The sequence below is a fragment of the Nerophis ophidion genome, linkage group LG01 (genome assembly GCF_033978795.1).
Source record: "Nerophis ophidion isolate RoL-2023_Sa linkage group LG01, RoL_Noph_v1.0, whole genome shotgun sequence".
NCBI lineage: Eukaryota > Metazoa > Chordata > Actinopteri > Syngnathiformes > Syngnathidae > Nerophis > Nerophis ophidion.
This window is the reverse complement of record NC_084611.1, coordinates 45166772-45186007: the sequence shown is the minus strand read 5'-3', so window position 1 is coordinate 45186007 and position 19236 is coordinate 45166772. Positions and strand designations below refer to the sequence as shown.

The following is a 19236-nucleotide window of genomic DNA, read 5'->3' as shown; positions in this document are numbered from 1 at the left end:
TTACAGTGTGTGTGTTTGTGTGGACGTGTAACACACTAGAATATATACATATCTAGGTCCCCGTTCTGTCCGTAAGACATTACAGTGTGTGTTTGTGTGGACGTGTAATACACTAGAATATATACATATATATGTCCCCGTTCTGGCCCTGCGATGAGGTGGCGACTTGTCCGGGGTGTAACCTGCCTTCCGCCCGATTGTAGCTGAGATAGGCGCCAGCGCCCCCCGCGACCCCAAAAGGGAATAAGCGGTAGAAATGGATGGATGTCCCCGTTCTGTCTGCAAGACATTACAGTGTGTGTTTGTGTGGACGTGTAATACACTGGAATATACATATCTATGTCCCTGTTCGGTCGGTAAGACATTACAGTGTATGTTTGTGTGGACATGTAATACACTGGAATATATACATATCTATGTCCCCGTTCTGTCGGTAAGACAATAAAGTGTGTGTTTGTGTGGACGTGAAACACACTAGAATACATACATATCTAAGTCCCCGTTCCGTCTGTAAGACAATAAAGTGTGTGTTTGTGTGGATGTGTAATACACTGGAATATACATATCTATGTCCCCGTTCGGTCTGTAAGACATTACAGTGTGTGTTTGTGTAGACGTGTAACACACTAGATTATATACATATCTATGTCCCCTTTCCGTCTGTAAGACAATAAAGTGTGTGTTTGTGTGGACGTGTAATACACTGGAATATATACATATCTATGTCCCCGTTCTGTTGGTAAGACAATAAACTGTGTGTTTGTGTAGACGTGTAACACACTAGGTTATATACATATCTATGTCCCCGTTCTGTCGGTAAAACAATAAAGTGTGTGTTTGTGTAGACGTGTAACACACTAGGTTATATACATATCTATGTCCCCGTTCCGTCTGTAAGACAATAAAGTGTGTGTTTGTGTGGACGTGTAATACACTGGAATATATACATATCTATGTCCCCGTTCTGTCGGTAAGACAATAAAGTGTGTGTTTGTGTGGACGTCTAATACACTGGAATATATACATATCTATGTCCCCGTTCTGTCGGTAAGACAAAAAAGTGTGTGTTTGTGTAGACGTGTAACACACTAGGTTATATACATATCTATGTCCCCGTTCTGTCGGTAAAACAATAAAGTGTGTGTTTGTGTAGACGTGTAACACACTAGGTTATATACATATCTATGTCCCCGTTCCGTCTGTAAGACAATAAAGTGTGTGTTTGTGTGGACGTGTAATACACTGGAATATATACATATCTATGTCCCCGTTCTGTCGGTAAGACAATAAAGTGTGTGTTTGTGTGGACGTGTAATACACTGGAATATACATATCTGTGTCCCTGTTCTGTCGGTAAGACAATAAAGTGTGTGTTTGTGTGGACGTGTAATACACTAGAATATATACATATACATGTCCCCTTTCTGTCGATAGGACATTACAGTGTGTGTTTGTGTGGACATGTAATACACTGGAATATACATATCTATGTCCTCGTTCTGTCGGTAAGACATTACAGTGTGTGTTTGTGTGGACGTGTAATACACTAGAATATATACATATATATGTCCCCTTTCTGTCAATAGGACATTACAGTGTGTGTTTGTGTGTACATGTAATACGCTGGAATATATCCATATCTATGTCCCCGTTCTGTTTGTAAGACATTACAGTGTGTGTTTGTGTGGACGTGTAATACACTGGAATATACATATCTATGTCCTCGTTCTGTCGGTAAGACATTACAGTGTGTGTTTGTGTGGATGTGTAATACACTAGAATATATACATATCTAGGTCCCCTTTCTGTCGATAGGACATTACAGTGTGTGTTTGTGTGGACATGTAATACGCTGGAATATATACATATCTATGTCCCCGTTCTGTTTGTAAGACATTACAGTGTGTGTTTGTGTGGATGTGTAATACACTGGATTATACATATCTATGTCCCCGTTCTGTCGGTAAGACAATAAAGTGTGTGTTTGTGTGGACGTGTAATACACTGGAATATATACATATCTATGTCCCCGTTCTGTCGGTAAGACAATAAAGTGTGTGTTTGTGTGGACGTGTAATACACTGGAATATATACATATCTATGTACCCGTTCTGTCGGTAAGACAATACAGTGTGTGTTTGTGTGGACGTGTAGTACACTAGAATATATACATATATATGTCACCGTTCTGGCCCTGCGATGAAGTGGAAACTTGTCCAGGGTGTACCCCGCCTTCCGCCCGATTGTAGCTGAGATAGGTGCCAGCCTATAGGCGCCAGCGCCCCCCGCGACCCCAAAAGGGAATAAGCGGTAGAAAATGGATGGATGTCCCCGTTCTGTCTGTAAGACATTACAGTGTGTGTTTGTGTGGACGTGTAATACACTGGAATATACATATCTATGTCCCCGTTCTGTCGGTAGGACATTACAGTGTGTGTGTTTGTGTGGACGTGTAATACACTGGAATATATACATATCTATGTCCCCGTTCGGTCTGTAAGACATTACAGTGTGTGTTTGTGTGGACGTGTAATACACTGGAATATACATATCTATGTACCCGTTCTGTCGGTAAGACATTACAGTGTGTGTTTGTGTGGACGTGTAATACACTGGAATATACACATCTATGTCCTCGTTCTGTCGGTAAGACATTACAGTGTGTGTTTGTGTGGATGTGTAATACACTAGAATATATACATATCTATGTCCCCGTTCTGTCTGTAAGACATTACAGTGTGTGTTTGTGTGGATGTGTAATACGCTGGAATATACATCTCTATGTCCCCGTTCTGTCGGTAAGACAATAAAGTGTGTGTTTGTGTGGATGTGTAATACGCTGGAATATATCCATATCTATGTCCCCGTTCTGTCTGTAAGACTTTACAGTGTGTGTTTCTGTGGACGTGTAATACACTGGAATACACACATCTTTGTCCCCGTTCTGTCGGTAAGACATTACAGTGTGTGTTTGTGTGGACGTGTAATACACTGGAATATACATATCTATGTCCCCGTTCTGTCTGTAAGACATTACAGTGTGTGTTTGTGTGGACGTGTAATACACTGGAATACACACATCTTTGTCCCCGTTCTGTCGGTAAGACATTACTGTGTGTGTTTGTGTGGACGTGTAATACACTGGAATATATACATATCTATGTCCCCGTTCTGTCGGTAAGACAATAAAGTGTGTGTTTGTGTGGACGTGTAATACACTGGAATATATACATATCTATGTCCCCGTTCTGTCGGTAAGACAATACAGTGTGTGTTTGTGTGGACGTGTAGTACACTAGAATATATACATATATATGTCACCGTTCTGGCCCTGCGATGAAGTGGAAACTTGTCCAGGGTGTACCCCGCCTTCCGCCCGATTGTAGCTGAGATAGGTGCCAGCCTATAGGCGCCAGCGCCCCCCGCGACCCCAAAAGGGAATAAGCGGTAGAAAATGGATGGATGTCCCCGTTCTGTCTGTAAGACATTACAGTGTGTGTTTGTGTGGACGTGTAATACAGTGGAATATACATACTTATGTCCTCGTTCTGTCGGTAAGACAATAAAGTGTGTGTCTGTGTGGACGTGTAATACACTGGAATATACATATCTATGTCCCCGTTCTGTCGGTAGGACATTACAGTGTGTGTGTTTGTGTGGACGTGTAATACACTGGAATATATACATATCTATGTCCCCGTTCGGTCTGTAAGACATTACAGTGTGTGTTTGTGTGGACGTGTAATACACTGGAATATACATATCTATGTCCTCGTTCTGTCGGTAAGACATTACAGTGTGTGTTTGTGTGGATGTGTAATACACTAGAATATATACATATATATATATGTCCCATTTCTGTCAGTAGGACATTACAGTGTGTGTTTGTGTGGACGTGTAATACACTGGAATATACATCTCTATGTCCCCGTTCTGTCGGTAAGACAATAAAGTGTGTGTTTGTGTGGATGTGTAATACGCTGGAATATATCCATATCTATGTCCCCATTCTGTCTGTAAGACTTTACAGTGTGTGTTTGTGTGGACGTGTAATACACTGGAATACACACATCTTTGTCCCCGTTCTGTCGGTAAGACATTACAGTGTGTGTTTGTGTGGACGTGTAATACACTGGAATATACATATCTATGTCCCCGTTCTGTCCGTAAGACATTACAGTGTGTGTTTGTGTGGACGTGTAATACACTGGAATATACATATCTATGTCCCCGTTCTGTCGGTAAGACAATAAAGTGTGTGTTTGTGTGGATGTGTGATACGCTGGAATATATCCATATATATGTCCCCGTTCTGTCTGTAAGACATTACAGTGTGTGTTTGTGTGGACGTGTAATACACTGGAATACACACATCTTTGTCCCCGTTCTGTCGGTAAGACATTACAGTGTGTGTTTGTGTGGACGTGTAATACACTGGAATATACATATCTATGTCCCCGTTCTGTCCGTAAGACATTACAGTGTGTGTTTGTGTGGACGTGTAATACACTGGAATATATACATATCTAGGTCCCCGTTCTGTCTGTAAGACATTACAGTGTGTGTTTGTGTGGACGTGTAATACACTGGAATATACATATCTATGTCCCCGTTCTGTCGGTAAGACAATAAAGTGTGTGTTTGTGTGGATGTGTAATACGCTGGAATATATCCATATATATGTCCCCGTTCTGTCTGTAAGACATTACAGTGTGTGTTTGTGTGGACGTGTAATACACTGGAATACACACATCTATGTCCCCGTTCTGTCGGTAAGAAAATAAAGTGTGTGTTTGTGTGGACGTGTAACACACTATAATATATACATATCTATGTCCCCGTTCTGTCGGTAGGACATTACAGTGTGTGTGTTTGTGTGGACGTGTAACACACTAGAATATATACATATCTAGGTCCCCGTTCTGTCCGTAAGACATTACAGTGTGTGTTTGTGTGGACGTGTAATACACTAGAATATATACATATATATGTCCCCGTTCTGGCCCTGCGATGAGGTGGCGATTTGTCCGGGGTGTAACCTGCCTTCCGCCCGATTGTAGCTGAGATAGGCGCCAGCGCCCCCCGCGACCCCAAAAGGGAATAAGCGGTAGAAATGGATGGATGTCCCCGTTCTGTCTGCAAGACATTACAGTGTGTGTTTGTGTGGACGTGTAATACACTGGAATATACATATCTATGTCCCTGTTCTGTCGGTAAGACATTACAGTGTATGTTTGTGTGGACATGTAATACACTGGAATATATACATATCTATGTCCCCGTTCTGTCGGTAAGACAATAAAGTGTGTGTTTGTGTGGACGTGAAACACACTAGAATACATACATATCTAAGTCCCCGTTCCGTCTGTAAGACAATAAAGTGTGTGTTTGTGTGGATGTGTAATACACTGGAATATACATATCTATGTCCCCGCTCTGTAGGTAAGACAATAAAGTGTGTGTTTGTGTAGACGTGTAACACACTAGATTATATACATATCTATGTCCCCTTTCCGTCTGTAAGACAATAAAGTGTGTGTTTGTGTGGACGTGTAATACACTGGAATATATACATATCTATGTCCCCGTTCTGTTGGTAAGACAATAAACTGTGTGTTTGTGTAGACGTGTAACACACTAGGTTATATACATATCTATGTCCCCGTTCTGTCGGTAAAACAATAAAGTGTGTGTTTGTGTAGACGTGTAACACACTAGGTTATATACATATCTATGTCCCCGTTCCGTCTGTAAGACAATAAAGTGTGTGTTTGTGTGGACGTGTAATACACTGGAATATATACATATCTATGTCCCCGTTCTGTCGGTAAGACAATAAAGTGTGTGTTTGTGTGGACGTCTAATACACTGGAATATATACATATCTATGTCCCCGTTCTGTCGGTAAGACAAAAAAGTGTGTGTTTGTGTAGACGTGTAACACACTAGGTTATATACATATCTATGTCCCCGTTCTGTCGGTAAAACAATAAAGTGTGTGTTTGTGTAGACGTGTAACACACTAGGTTATATACATATCTATGTCCCCGTTCCGTCTGTAAGACAATAAAGTGTGTGTTTGTGTGGACGTGTAATACACTGGAATATATACATATCTATGTCCCCGTTCTGTCGGTAAGACAATAAAGTGTGTGTTTGTGTGGACGTGTAATACACTGGAATATACATATCTGTGTCCCTGTTCTGTCGGTAAGACAATAAAGTGTGTGTTTGTGTGGACGTGTAATACACTAGAATATATACATATACATGTCCCCTTTCTGTCGATAGGACATTACAGTGTGTGTTTGTGTGGACATGTAATACACTGGAATATACATATCTATGTCCTCGTTCTGTCGGTAAGACATTACAGTGTGTGTTTGTGTGGACGTGTAATACACTAGAATATATACATATATATGTCCCCTTTCTGTCAATAGGACATTACAGTGTGTGTTTGTGTGGACATGTAATACGCTGGAATATATCCATATCTATGTCCCCGTTCTGTTTGTAAGACATTACAGTGTGTGTTTGTGTGGACGTGTAATACACTGGAATATACATATCTATGTCCTCGTTCTGTCGGTAAGACATTACAGTGTGTGTTTGTGTGGATGTGTAATACACTAGAATATATACATATCTAGGTCCCCTTTCTGTCGATAGGACATTACAGTGTGTGTTTGTGTGGACATGTAATACGCTGGAATATATACATATCTATGTCCCCGTTCTGTTTGTAAGACATTACAGTGTGTGTTTGTGTGGATGTGTAATACACTGGATTATACATATCTATGTCCCCGTTCTGTCGGTAAGACAATAAAGTGTGTGTTTGTGTGGACGTGTAATACACTGGAATATATACATATCTATGTCCCCGTTCTGTCGGTAAGACAATAAAGTGTGTGTTTGTGTGGACGTGTAATACACTGGAATATATACATATCTATGTCCCCGTTCTGTCGGTAAGACAATACAGTGTGTGTTTGTGTGGACGTGTAGTACACTAGAATATATACATATATATGTCACCGTTCTGGCCCTGCGATGAAGTGGAAACTTGTCCAGGGTGTACCCCGCCTTCCGCCCGATTGTAGCTGAGATAGGTGCCAGCCTATAGGCGCCAGCGCCCCCCGCGACCCCAAAAGGGAATAAGCGGTAGAAAATGGATGGATGTCCCCGTTCTGTCTGTAAGACATTACAGTGTGTGTTTGTGTGGACGTGTAATACAGTGGAATATACATACTTATGTCCTCGTTCTGTCGGTAAGACAATAAAGTGTGTGTCTGTGTGGACGTGTAATACACTGGAATATACATATCTATGTCCCCGTTCTGTCGGTAGGACATTACAGTGTGTGTGTTTGTGTGGACGTGTAATACACTGGAATATATACATATCTATGTCCCCGTTCGGTCTGTAAGACATTACAGTGTGTGTTTGTGTGGACGTGTAATACACTGGAATATACATATCTATGTACCCGTTCTGTCGGTAAGACATTACAGTGTGTGTTTGTGTGGACGTGTAATACACTGGAATATACACATCTATGTCCTCGTTCTGTCGGTAAGACATTACAGTGTGTGTTTGTGTGGATGTGTAATACACTAGAATATATACATATCTATGTCCCCGTTCTGTCTGTAAGACATTACAGTGTGTGTTTGTGTGGACGTGTAATACGCTGGAATATACATCTCTATGTCCCCGTTCTGTCGGTAAGACAATAAAGTGTGTGTTTGTGTGGATGTGTAATACGCTGGAATATATCCATATCTATGTCCCCGTTCTGTCTGTAAGACTTTACAGTGTGTGTTTCTGTGGACGTGTAATACACTGGAATACACACATCTTTGTCCCCGTTCTGTCGGTAAGACATTACAGTGTGTGTTTGTGTGGACGTGTAATACACTGGAATATACATATCTATGTCCCCGTTCTGTCTGTAAGACATTACAGTGTGTGTTTGTGTGGACGTGTAATACACTGGAATACACACATCTTTGTCCCCGTTCTGTCGGTAAGACATTACTGTGTGTGTTTGTGTGGACGTGTAATACACTGGAATATATACATATCTATGTCCCCGTTCTGTCGGTAAGACAATAAAGTGTGTGTTTGTGTGGACGTGTAATACACTGGAATATATACATATCTATGTCCCCGTTCTGTCGGTAAGACAATACAGTGTGTGTTTGTGTGGACGTGTAGTACACTAGAATATATACATATATATGTCACCGTTCTGGCCCTGCGATGAAGTGGAAACTTGTCCAGGGTGTACCCCGCCTTCCGCCCGATTGTAGCTGAGATAGGTGCCAGCCTATAGGCGCCAGCGCCCCCCGCGACCCCAAAAGGGAATAAGCGGTAGAAAATGGATGGATGTCCCCGTTCTGTCTGTAAGACATTACAGTGTGTGTTTGTGTGGACGTGTAATACAGTGGAATATACATACTTATGTCCTCGTTCTGTCGGTAAGACAATAAAGTGTGTGTCTGTGTGGACGTGTAATACACTGGAATATACATATCTATGTCCCCGTTCTGTCGGTAGGACATTACAGTGTGTGTGTTTGTGTGGACGTGTAATACACTGGAATATATACATATCTATGTCCCCGTTCGGTCTGTAAGACATTACAGTGTGTGTTTGTGTGGACGTGTAATACACTGGAATATACATATCTATGTACCCGTTCTGTCGGTAAGACATTACAGTGTGTGTTTGTGTGGACGTGTAATACACTGGAATATACACATCTATGTCCTCGTTCTGTCGGTAAGACATTACAGTGTGTGTTTGTGTGGATGTGTAATACACTAGAATATATACATATCTATGTCCCCGTTCTGTCTGTAAGACATTACAGTGTGTGTTTGTGTGGACGTGTAATACGCTGGAATATACATCTCTATGTCCCCGTTCTGTCGGTAAGACAATAAAGTGTGTGTTTGTGTGGATGTGTAATACGCTGGAATATATCCATATCTATGTCCCCGTTCTGTCTGTAAGACTTTACAGTGTGTGTTTCTGTGGACGTGTAATACACTGGAATACACACATCTTTGTCCCCGTTCTGTCGGTAAGACATTACAGTGTGTGTTTGTGTGGACGTGTAATACACTGGAATATACATATCTATGTCCCCGTTCTGTCTGTAAGACATTACAGTGTGTGTTTGTGTGGACGTGTAATACACTGGAATACACACATCTTTGTCCCCGTTCTGTCGGTAAGACATTACTGTGTGTGTTTGTGTGGACGTGTAATACACTGGAATATACATCTCTATGTCCCCGTTCTGTCGGTAAGACAATAAAGTGTGTGTTTGTGTGGATGTGTAACACACTAGAATATATACATATCTATGTCCCCGTTCCGTCTGTAAGACAATACATATGTGTGTTTGTGTGGACGTGTAAAACACTGGAATACACACATCTATGTCCCCGTTCTGTCGGTAAGACATTACAGTGTATGTTTGTGTGGACGTGTAATACACTAGAAGATATACATATATATGTCCCCGTTCTGTCGGTAGGACATTACAGTGTGTGTGTTTGTGTGGACATGTAATACACTGGAATATATACATATCTATGTCCCCGTTCGGTCTGTAAGACATTACAGTGTGTGTTTGTGTGGACATGTAATACACTGGAATATACATATCTATGTACCCGTGTGTGTTTGTGTGGACGTGTAACACACTAGAACATATACATATATATGTCCCATTTCTGTCGGTAGGACATTACAGTGTGTGTTTGTGTGGACATGTAATACACTGGAATATATACATATCTATGTCCTCGTTCTGTCGGTAAGAGAATAAAGTGTGTGTTTGTGTGGACGTGTAATACGCTGGAATATATCCATATCTATGTCCCCATTCTGTCTGTAAGACTTTACAGTGTGTGTTTGTGTGGACGTGTAATACACTGGAATATACATATCTATGTCCTCGTTCTGTCGGTAAGACATTACAGTGTGTGTTTGTGTGGACGTGTAATACACTGGAATATACATATCTATGTTCTCGTTCTGTCGGTAAGACATTACAGTGTATGTTTGTGTGGACGTGTAATACACTGGAATATACATATCTATGTCCTCGTTCTGTCGGTAAGACATTACAGTGTGTGTTTGTGTGGACGTGTAATACACTGGAATATACAAATCTATGTCCTCGTTCTGTCGGTAAGACATTACAGTGTGTGTTTGTGTGGACGTGTAATACACTAGAATATATACATATATATGTCCCCTTTCTCTCGGTAGGACATTACAGTGTGTGTTTGTGTGGACGTGTAATACACTGGAATATACACATCTATGTCTCCGTTCTGTCGGTAAAACAATAAAATGTGTGTTTGTGTGGATGTGTAATACGCTGGAATACACACATCTATGTCCCCGTTCTGTCGGTAAGACATTACAGTGTGTGTTTGTGTGAATGTGTGATACACTGGAGTATACATATCCATGTCCCCGTTCTGTCGGTAAGACAATAAAGTGTGTGTTTGTGTGGATGTGTAACACACTAGAATATATGCATATCTATGTCCCCGTTCCTTCTGTAAGACAATACATATGTGTGTTTGTGTGGACGTGTAAAACACTGGAATACACACATCTATGTCCCCGTTCTGTCGGTAAGACATTACAGTGTTTGTTTGTTTGGACGCGTAGTACACTGGAATATGCATATCTATGTCCCCGTTCTGTCGGTAAGACATTACAGTGTGTGTTTGTGTGGACGTGTAATACACTGGAATACACACATCTATGTCCCCGTTCTGTCAGTAAGACATTACAGTGTGTGTTTGTGTGGATGTGTGATACACTGGCGTATACATATCTATGTCCCCGTTCTGTCGGTAAGACAATAAAGTGTGTGTTCGTGTAGACGTGTAACACAATAGATTATATACATATCTATGTCCCCGTTCCGTCTGTAAGAAAATAAAGTGTGTGTTGGTGTGGACGTGTAATACACTGGAATATATACATATCTATGTCACCTTTCTGTTGTTAAGACAATAAAGTGTGTGTTTGTTTGGACGTGTAATACACTGGAATATATACATATCTTTGTCCCCGTTCTGTCGGTAAGACAATAAAGTGTGTGTTTGTGTAGACGTGTAACACACTAGATTATATACATATCTATGTCCCCGTTCCGTCTGTAAGACAATAAAGTGTGTGTTTGTGTGGACGTGTAATACACTGGAATATATACATATCTATGTCCCAGTTCTGTCGGTAAGACAATACAGTGTGTGTTTGTGTGGACGTGTAGTACACTAGAATATATACATATATATGTCCCCGTTCTGGCCCTGCGATGAAGTGGCGACTTGTCCAGGGTGTACCCCGCCTTCCGCCCGATTGTAGCTGAGATAGGTGCCAGCCTATAGGCGCCAGCGCCCCCCGCGACCCCAAAAGGGAATAAGCGGTAGAAAATGGATGGATGTCCCCGTTCTGTCTGTAAGACATTACAGTGTGTGTTTGTGTGGACGTGTAATACAGTGGAATATACATATCTATGTCCTCGTTCTGTCGGTAAGACAATAAAGTGTGTGTCTGTGTGGACGTGTAATACACTGGAATATACATATCTATGTCCCTGTTCTGTCGGTAAGACATTAGAGTGTGTGTTTGTGTGGACGTGTAATACACTAGAATATATACATATATATGTCCCCGTTCTGTCGGTAGGACATTACAGTGTGTGTGTTTGTGTGGACGTGTAATACACTGGAATATATACATATCTATGTCCCCGTTCGGTCTGTAAGACATTACAGTGTGTGTTTGTGTGGACGTGTAATACACTGGAATATACATATCTATGTCCTCGTTCTGTCGGTAAGACATTACAGTGTGTGTTTGTGTGGATGTGTAATACACTAGAATATATACATATATATGTCCCATTTCTGTCAGTAGGACATTACAGTGTGTGTTTGTGTGGACGTGTAATACACTGGAATATACATCTCTATGTCCCCGTTCTGTCGGTAAGACAATAAAGTGTGTGTTTGTGTGGATGTGTAATACGCTGGAATATATCCATATCTATGTCCCCATTCTGTCTGTAAGACTTTACAGTGTGTGTTTGTGTGGACGTGTAATACACTGGAATACACACATCTTTGTCCCCGTTCTGTCGGTAAGACATTACAGTGTGTGTTTGTGTGGACGTGTAATACACTGGAATATACATATCTATGTCCCTGTTCTGTCCGTAAGACATTACAGTGTGTGTTTGTGTGGACGTGTAATACACTGGAATATACATATCTATGTCCCCGTTCTGTCGGTAAGACAATAAAGTGTGTGTTTGTGTGGATGTGTAATACGCTGGAATATATCCATATATATGTCCCCGTTCTGTCTGTAAGACATTACAGTGTGTGTTTGTGTGGACGTGTAATACACTGGAATACACACATCTTTGTCCCCGTTCTGTCGGTAAGACATTACAGTGTGTGTTTGTGTGGACGTGTAATACACTGGAATATACATATCTATGTCCCCGTTCTGTCCGTAAGACATTACAGTGTGTGTTTGTGTGGACGTGTAATACACTGGAATATATACATATCTAGGTCCCCGTTCTGTCTGTAAGACATTACAGTGTGTGTTTGTGTGGACGTGTAATACACTGGAATATACATATCTATGTCCCCGTTCTGTCGGTAAGACAATAAAGTGTGTGTTTGTGTGGATGTGTAATACGCTGGAATATATCCATATATATGTCCCCGTTCTGTCTGTAAGACATTACAGTGTGTGTTTGTGTGGACGTGTAATACACTGGAATACACACATCTATGTCCCCGTTCTGTCGGTAAGAAAATAAAGTGTGTGTTTGTGTGGACGTGTAACACACTATAATATATACATATCTATGTCCCCGTTCTGTCGGTAGGACATTACAGTGTGTGTGTTTGTGTGGACGTGTAACACACTAGAATATATACATATCTAGGTCCCCGTTCTGTCCGTAAGACATTGCAGTGTGTGTTTGTGTGGACGTGTAATACACTAGAATATATACATATATATGTCCCCGTTCTGGCCCTGCGATGAGGTGGCGACTTGTCCGGGGTGTAACCTGCCTTCCGCCCGATTGTAGCTGAGATAGGCGCCAGCGCCCCCCGCGACCCCAAAAGGGAATAAGCGGTAGAAATGGATGGATGTCCCCGTTCTGTCTGCAAGACATTACAGTGTGTGTTTGTGTGGACGTGTAATACACTGGAATATACATATCTATGTCCCTGTTCTGTCGGTAAGACATTACAGTGTATGTTTGTGTGGACATGTAATACACTGGAATATATACATATCTATGTCCCCGTTCTGTCGGTAAGACAATAAACTGTGTGTTTGTGTGGACGTGAAACACACTAGAATACATACATATCTAAGTCCCCGTTCCGTCTGTAAGACAATAAAGTGTGTGTTTGTGTGGATGTGTAATACACTGGAATATACATATCTATGTCCCCGCTCTGTAGGTAAGACAATAAAGTGTGTGTTTGTGTAGACGTGTAACACACTAGATTATATACATATCTATGTCCCCTTTCCGTCTGTAAGACAATAAAGTGTGTGTTTGTGTGGACGTGTAATACACTGGAATATATACATATCTATGTCCCCGTTCTGTTGGTAAGACAATAAACTGTGTGTTTGTGTAGACGTGTAACACACTAGGTTATATACATATCTATGTCCCCGTTCTGTCGGTAAAACAATAAAGTGTGTGTTTGTGTAGACGTGTAACACACTAGGTTATATACATATCTATGTCCCCGTTCCGTCTGTAAGACAATAAAGTGTGTGTTTGTGTGGACGTGTAATACACTGGAATATATACATATCTATGTCCCCGTTCTGTCGGTAAGACAATAAAGTGTGTGTTTGTGTGGACGTCTAATACACTGGAATATATACATATCTATGTCCCCGTTCTGTCGGTAAGACAAAAAAGTGTGTGTTTGTGTAGACGTGTAATACGGTTGTTCAAGTGTGAAGGCCATGGAGGAATAATGACCAGAGTACTTTTATGAGCCCCAAGGCATCTTTTATTAAATAGCGTTTGGCTGCAGTCGACCCGCTTGATCTCCTGATGTGTAATTGACCCCTGAGTGTTTGCTAGTCTAAGCGTGTGTGTAGTGTGTGTTCATCTGGAGCGTTAAACCAAGCGAGAAGAGTGTGTGTCATGAGAAAATGTAATCAAAAGTCTGGTTGCTCCCAATCATCCACCTCTACGCTGACTTCAAATCATGTTTTTTTTTTTATCTCCAGCAGCAAGTCAAGTCTTTCTTCTTTAATCAGCGAGTAAAGAGCCGGACCACAACACAAACACTAGGAGTCCTTTTTGGCGGCTTGTGACAAGGAGGAAAACAAGATCCCAGGACAAAGACCTTACGACAAACTCCAAAGTTATTCAAAGCACAAGAACCCCAGAACAAAGGATAGTGATCAGTCCCTAAAATTTAAGGAACTTAGGACCACTATACACTAGAGAAAGAAAGCCAATTAAGGACATTGGACCCTTGGATCAAGATAACACAGGACCCTAGGACCTTAAAAGAGAACAACAAGACGCCTGGCCCACATGACCTTGGGACGGTAAAGTCCTTGATTAAAAGGACCCTAATTTTTTAGGAACATAGAGACTTTGGAGTACAAATTTGGCGCACATCACACCCATAGAACCTTAAAACACATGACCCTAGGGTTGTTGATATCTAGAAACACAAGCCAAAGAAACCCACATTTTTTTGTCAACCTTACGAACTCAACCATGTTCGCTCCTGGAAACAGAAGTTACTAGGTCCATAATTCAATAAGACCCTGGAACCAGAAGATCCTTTGACCATCAGACATTGGGAATGTAAGACATCTGACCCAAAGGACACTGAACCGCAGCACCTTGGCTTGGAAATACAAAAAGTTAAGAATGTGGCAACACAAACTCCTCAGATACTGATATCTACAAACACACACTGTAAAAAAAAAAATCCTATTTTTATGGTTAATTTACTCTAAATTTCTACTGTAATTTTTCCATTTTTTTAAATAGGTTATAAAACTGTAGAATTGAAGACATTATCTGTAAATGAACAAACCGCCTGTTATTTTAAGTAATATGCCAATAATGACAAACTATGTATATTTCAATTTTTTTTACAGAAAAATACCAAATTATTATACATATCATTTTCTGTTTTCTCAAATTACTTTCAAATTCATGTAAAATTATAGTAATTAACTTTCATTAAATATGTAACTTGTTATATAAAAGTCCATGTCCATACTAACTATCTAACAGTTTTATATGTAATTTTAAGGAGAATCTTATTTTTTTAATATTTATGTGTATTTTTATATTCAAGTTGAAAAATATGTGTAGCCTGTTATATTAAGGTTTGTACTCGTACTAATAACTTGACATTTTTCTCTGTAATATGACACGTTGGTGACTGCAAGACATACTAGGTCAGGATAGCCATTCAAACAAGGTGAATACACTTTTCATGTAGTTTCTACATTCAGTGGCCCCCAGGTAAATTGAGTTTGAGACCCCTGATCTTAACAACCCGGAAAAAATCTGTAAAATAATGGTATTTTTCTGTGGAACTGCCAGCATTGTCACTTCATTAAAGTTGGTTGAACGTAATAATTTGGAAAAACTCTGTAAAATAAAGGTATTTTTCTGCAGAACTGTTTGCATCGTCACTTTATTAAAGATTGTTGATCTTAATAATTTAGTAAAAATACGAAATTTTTCCGCAAAACGTTTCATGAAAATTTCTGTAAATATAATGTTTTTGATCATTATTTGGTTTACAATGTTTTACTTTAATTTTATGGTTTTCGTTTGGCAGCCGTTCTGCCAGTAATGACCGTTTTTTTACAGAATTTTTTTTTACAGTGCAAGTCACAGACACCCACAGTTTTGGTTAACCTTAAGAACTCAACTATGTTCACTCCTGGAAACAGAAGTCACTAGCTCCATAAGCTTATAGGACCCTAGAACCAGAAGAATCTTTGACCATCAGACATTGGCAACGCATAATACCTGGCCTCAAGGACACTGAACCGCAGTACCTTGGCCTTGAAGTAAAACATTGTGGCAACACAAGACACAAACCCAAGTTCTTAACAGGACCTTGGGAACTCAACAATGTCTGCTCCTGGAAACAGAAATCATGAGGTCCATGAGCCCATAAAACCCTAGAACCGGAAGAACATTTGACCATCAGACATCAGAATCTGAAATACTTTAATATTTTCTGCGGGGAAATAAAAATTTTCAGCACAATCCCATTTAAGATCAGACAAACATTACAGGGAGACAGAACAGGATCGCTGAATGGAAAGCCAACTTCCGGCATCCCTTACAAAAACCGTTGAGATACAGGTAAAGAACGGGGGAAGACAAGCTCTCTGACCCAAAGGACCCTGGATCATAATACCTTGGCCTTGGAATATAAAACCCTAGGAATGTAAAATATCCTGAAAATATAAGACCTTAGGCTCTTTGAACCATCAAAACACGAGGCTCTACAAAAATTAAACTCAGGAACCACAGGACCCTTGAAATTTAGGATTTTGGTGACCTTGGAGGAAAATTCCCAGAATCCAGGAAACTTAAAACCCTCAGATCTTTAAAACACAAAACTCTAGAAATATTACACCCAGTAACCAAAAGTAATTTGGTTGATAGGACCTTGAGAAGTCAAGACCCTTGGACCATAGAGTCTTGGGGGACATAGGAACACAAATACCTAGGAGCCAGTGAACATCTTTTGATCTTGGAAAGTCAAGACCTTAGATCATTAAACATTAGAAACACAAGACCCAAAGGCCTTGACACAAGACCTTAAAACCACTAGACCATGGAACAAGGGGTCTCCACGTGAGCATTAGTGCCAAGGCTGGCAGGAAGGATGGTCTAGTTAAATCTACATTCCTCATGAATAATGCAGACTCCGCATGAAAGATACGCGTGAGACCAATCCTAAAAGGTTGTGTTTGATGCTCGGCACGAACGCCGATGCGGCATCACCGCCGGAGTCGGCGTTCCCAGCGGGGGTCTGCTCCGGCTAAAAATACAAGTGCACTCGGACTCACTGAGACACTCTGCGGTGGTGGCGGCCAGGAAATGTCCCTCCTGGCAGCTGCTCCGGCAGGACCCGCTCTGCAGCCAGGCCTTGGGGGGGCAGGAGGTGCAGTCGGCCTGGGAGGGGCCCGAGCACGTCTGGCAGGACGGGTGGCAACCTGGAGGGGGAGGGGGGACATAATGTTAATAACCTGGAGGGGGGGACACACAATGCTAATAACCTGGAGGGGGGAGGACAGGACAGGACACAATGGTACAGAAATCTTTCAATTCCTCTAGATTTTTATTTATTTTTTAAACTCCTTAATAATCTTGTTGCCAAGCAATGCTAATCTCTTTCTTATCTTGGATAAGTGAAATCCTATTTTTAACCACACCTAATGTCTGCACATGGTAAGTGCACTTTGTAAATCCATTTAACTTGTGCACTCAATGTCTGTGTTTAAGGGCACTTAAAGTGTGCAGTTAGTAGCACTTATTCTGTGCACTTACTGTGTGTAATTATGTACACCTAAATTGTGCACTAAGTGCACTTAACTTGTGCACCTAACATGTGCATTTATTGTTTTTACTTATGTCCACAAATAGCTGCACTCGCTAAGTGCACATAATGTGCGTACTTCAGCTAACTTCTCTGTGCACTTAACATGTGCACTTGGTGCTTGTACTTAAGTGCACTTATACATTAGTAAGTGCACATAACTTCTGCATTTAAGTGCACTTAATGCAAAAAAGTGCACTTACTAACTGCACAAAGTGAGTGCACTAAATGTGTGTAGTTAATGTGTGTACTTAAGCACACTTACATTCTGCACTTAGTAAGTGCAGTTGTTTTGGAAACGTTGTGCACTTATTTGGGCATTTTACTTGTGCACTTAACAGTACACACGTATTGTATGTACTTATGTACACTTAAATTTGCACTTACTAAGGCGCACCTAATTTGCGCATTTAACTTGTGCACTTAACATGTACACCAAATGTGTGTACTCAAGCGCACCTAAATCGTGCATTTACTAATTGCACTTATTTTGCGCACTTAATGTGTGTAATTCAGTGCACTTAAATTGTACATTTAGTAAGTGCGCTTAACATTTGTACCTACGTGTACTTAAAGTGTGCAGTTCATAAGTGCACTTATTTTGGGCACTTACTGTGTGTACTCATGTAAGCCTAAATTGTGCACTTAATGTGTGCACTTTTATGTACAATGTGTGCATTTAACATGTGTACTTAAATTATTTTGTACACTTACTGTGTGTAGCTGTGTACACCTAAATTGTGAACTTAATAAGTACACTAAATGTGTGCACTTGATGTGTTTAGTTATGTATACTTGAAATGTGCATTTACTAATTGCACTTATTTTGCGTACAATGTGTTTACCAGGTGCACTTAAATTGTGCATTTAGTAGTGCACTTGACATGCACACTAAATGTGTGTACTTAAGTGCAGTTAAATTGTGCAGTTACTAAGTGCACTTATTTTGCGCACGTATTGTGTGTAATTAATTTAGTAAGTGCACTTGTTTGTGCACGGAACATTTGTACCTAAGTGTACTTAAAGTGTGCAGTTCATAAGTGCACTTATTTTGTGCACTTACTTAGTGTACTTATGTAAGCCTAAATTGTGCATTTAGAAAGTGCACTTAACGTGTGCACTTTTATGTACAATGTGCTGAATTACCCCAAGGGATCAATAAAGTACTTTCTATTTTCTATTCTATTTAACATGTGTACTTAAGTACTTAAATTATTTTGTACACTTACTGTGTGTAGCTTTGTAGACCTAAATTGTGCACTTAGTAAGTACACTAAGTGTGTGCAATTAATGTGTTTAGTTATGTATACTTGAATTGTGCATTTACTAATTGCACTTATTTTGCATAAAATTTGTGTACCAAGTGCACTTAAATTGTGCATTTAGTAGGTGCACTTGACACACACACTAAATGTGTGTACTTAAGTGCACTTAAATTGTGCAGTTACTAAGTGCACTATTTTTGTTTGGTTATGCACACTTAAATCGTGCACTTACCAATTGCACTTATTTTGCGTACTTAAGTGCACTTACATTGTAA

General features: G+C 40.4%; 1 protein-coding gene across 1 annotated transcript in view; it reads right to left on the bottom strand.

The window, feature by feature from the left end:
• Positions 1 to 19236, bottom strand: part of fras1 (Fraser extracellular matrix complex subunit 1) — a 278952-nt gene that overhangs the window by 134501 nt on the left and 125215 nt on the right. The window contains exon 19 of the mRNA XM_061904877.1: positions 17167 to 17313. Within this exon, the coding sequence (XP_061760861.1) occupies positions 17167 to 17313 (147 nt within the window). The remainder of the gene's footprint in view (positions 1 to 17166; positions 17314 to 19236) is intronic.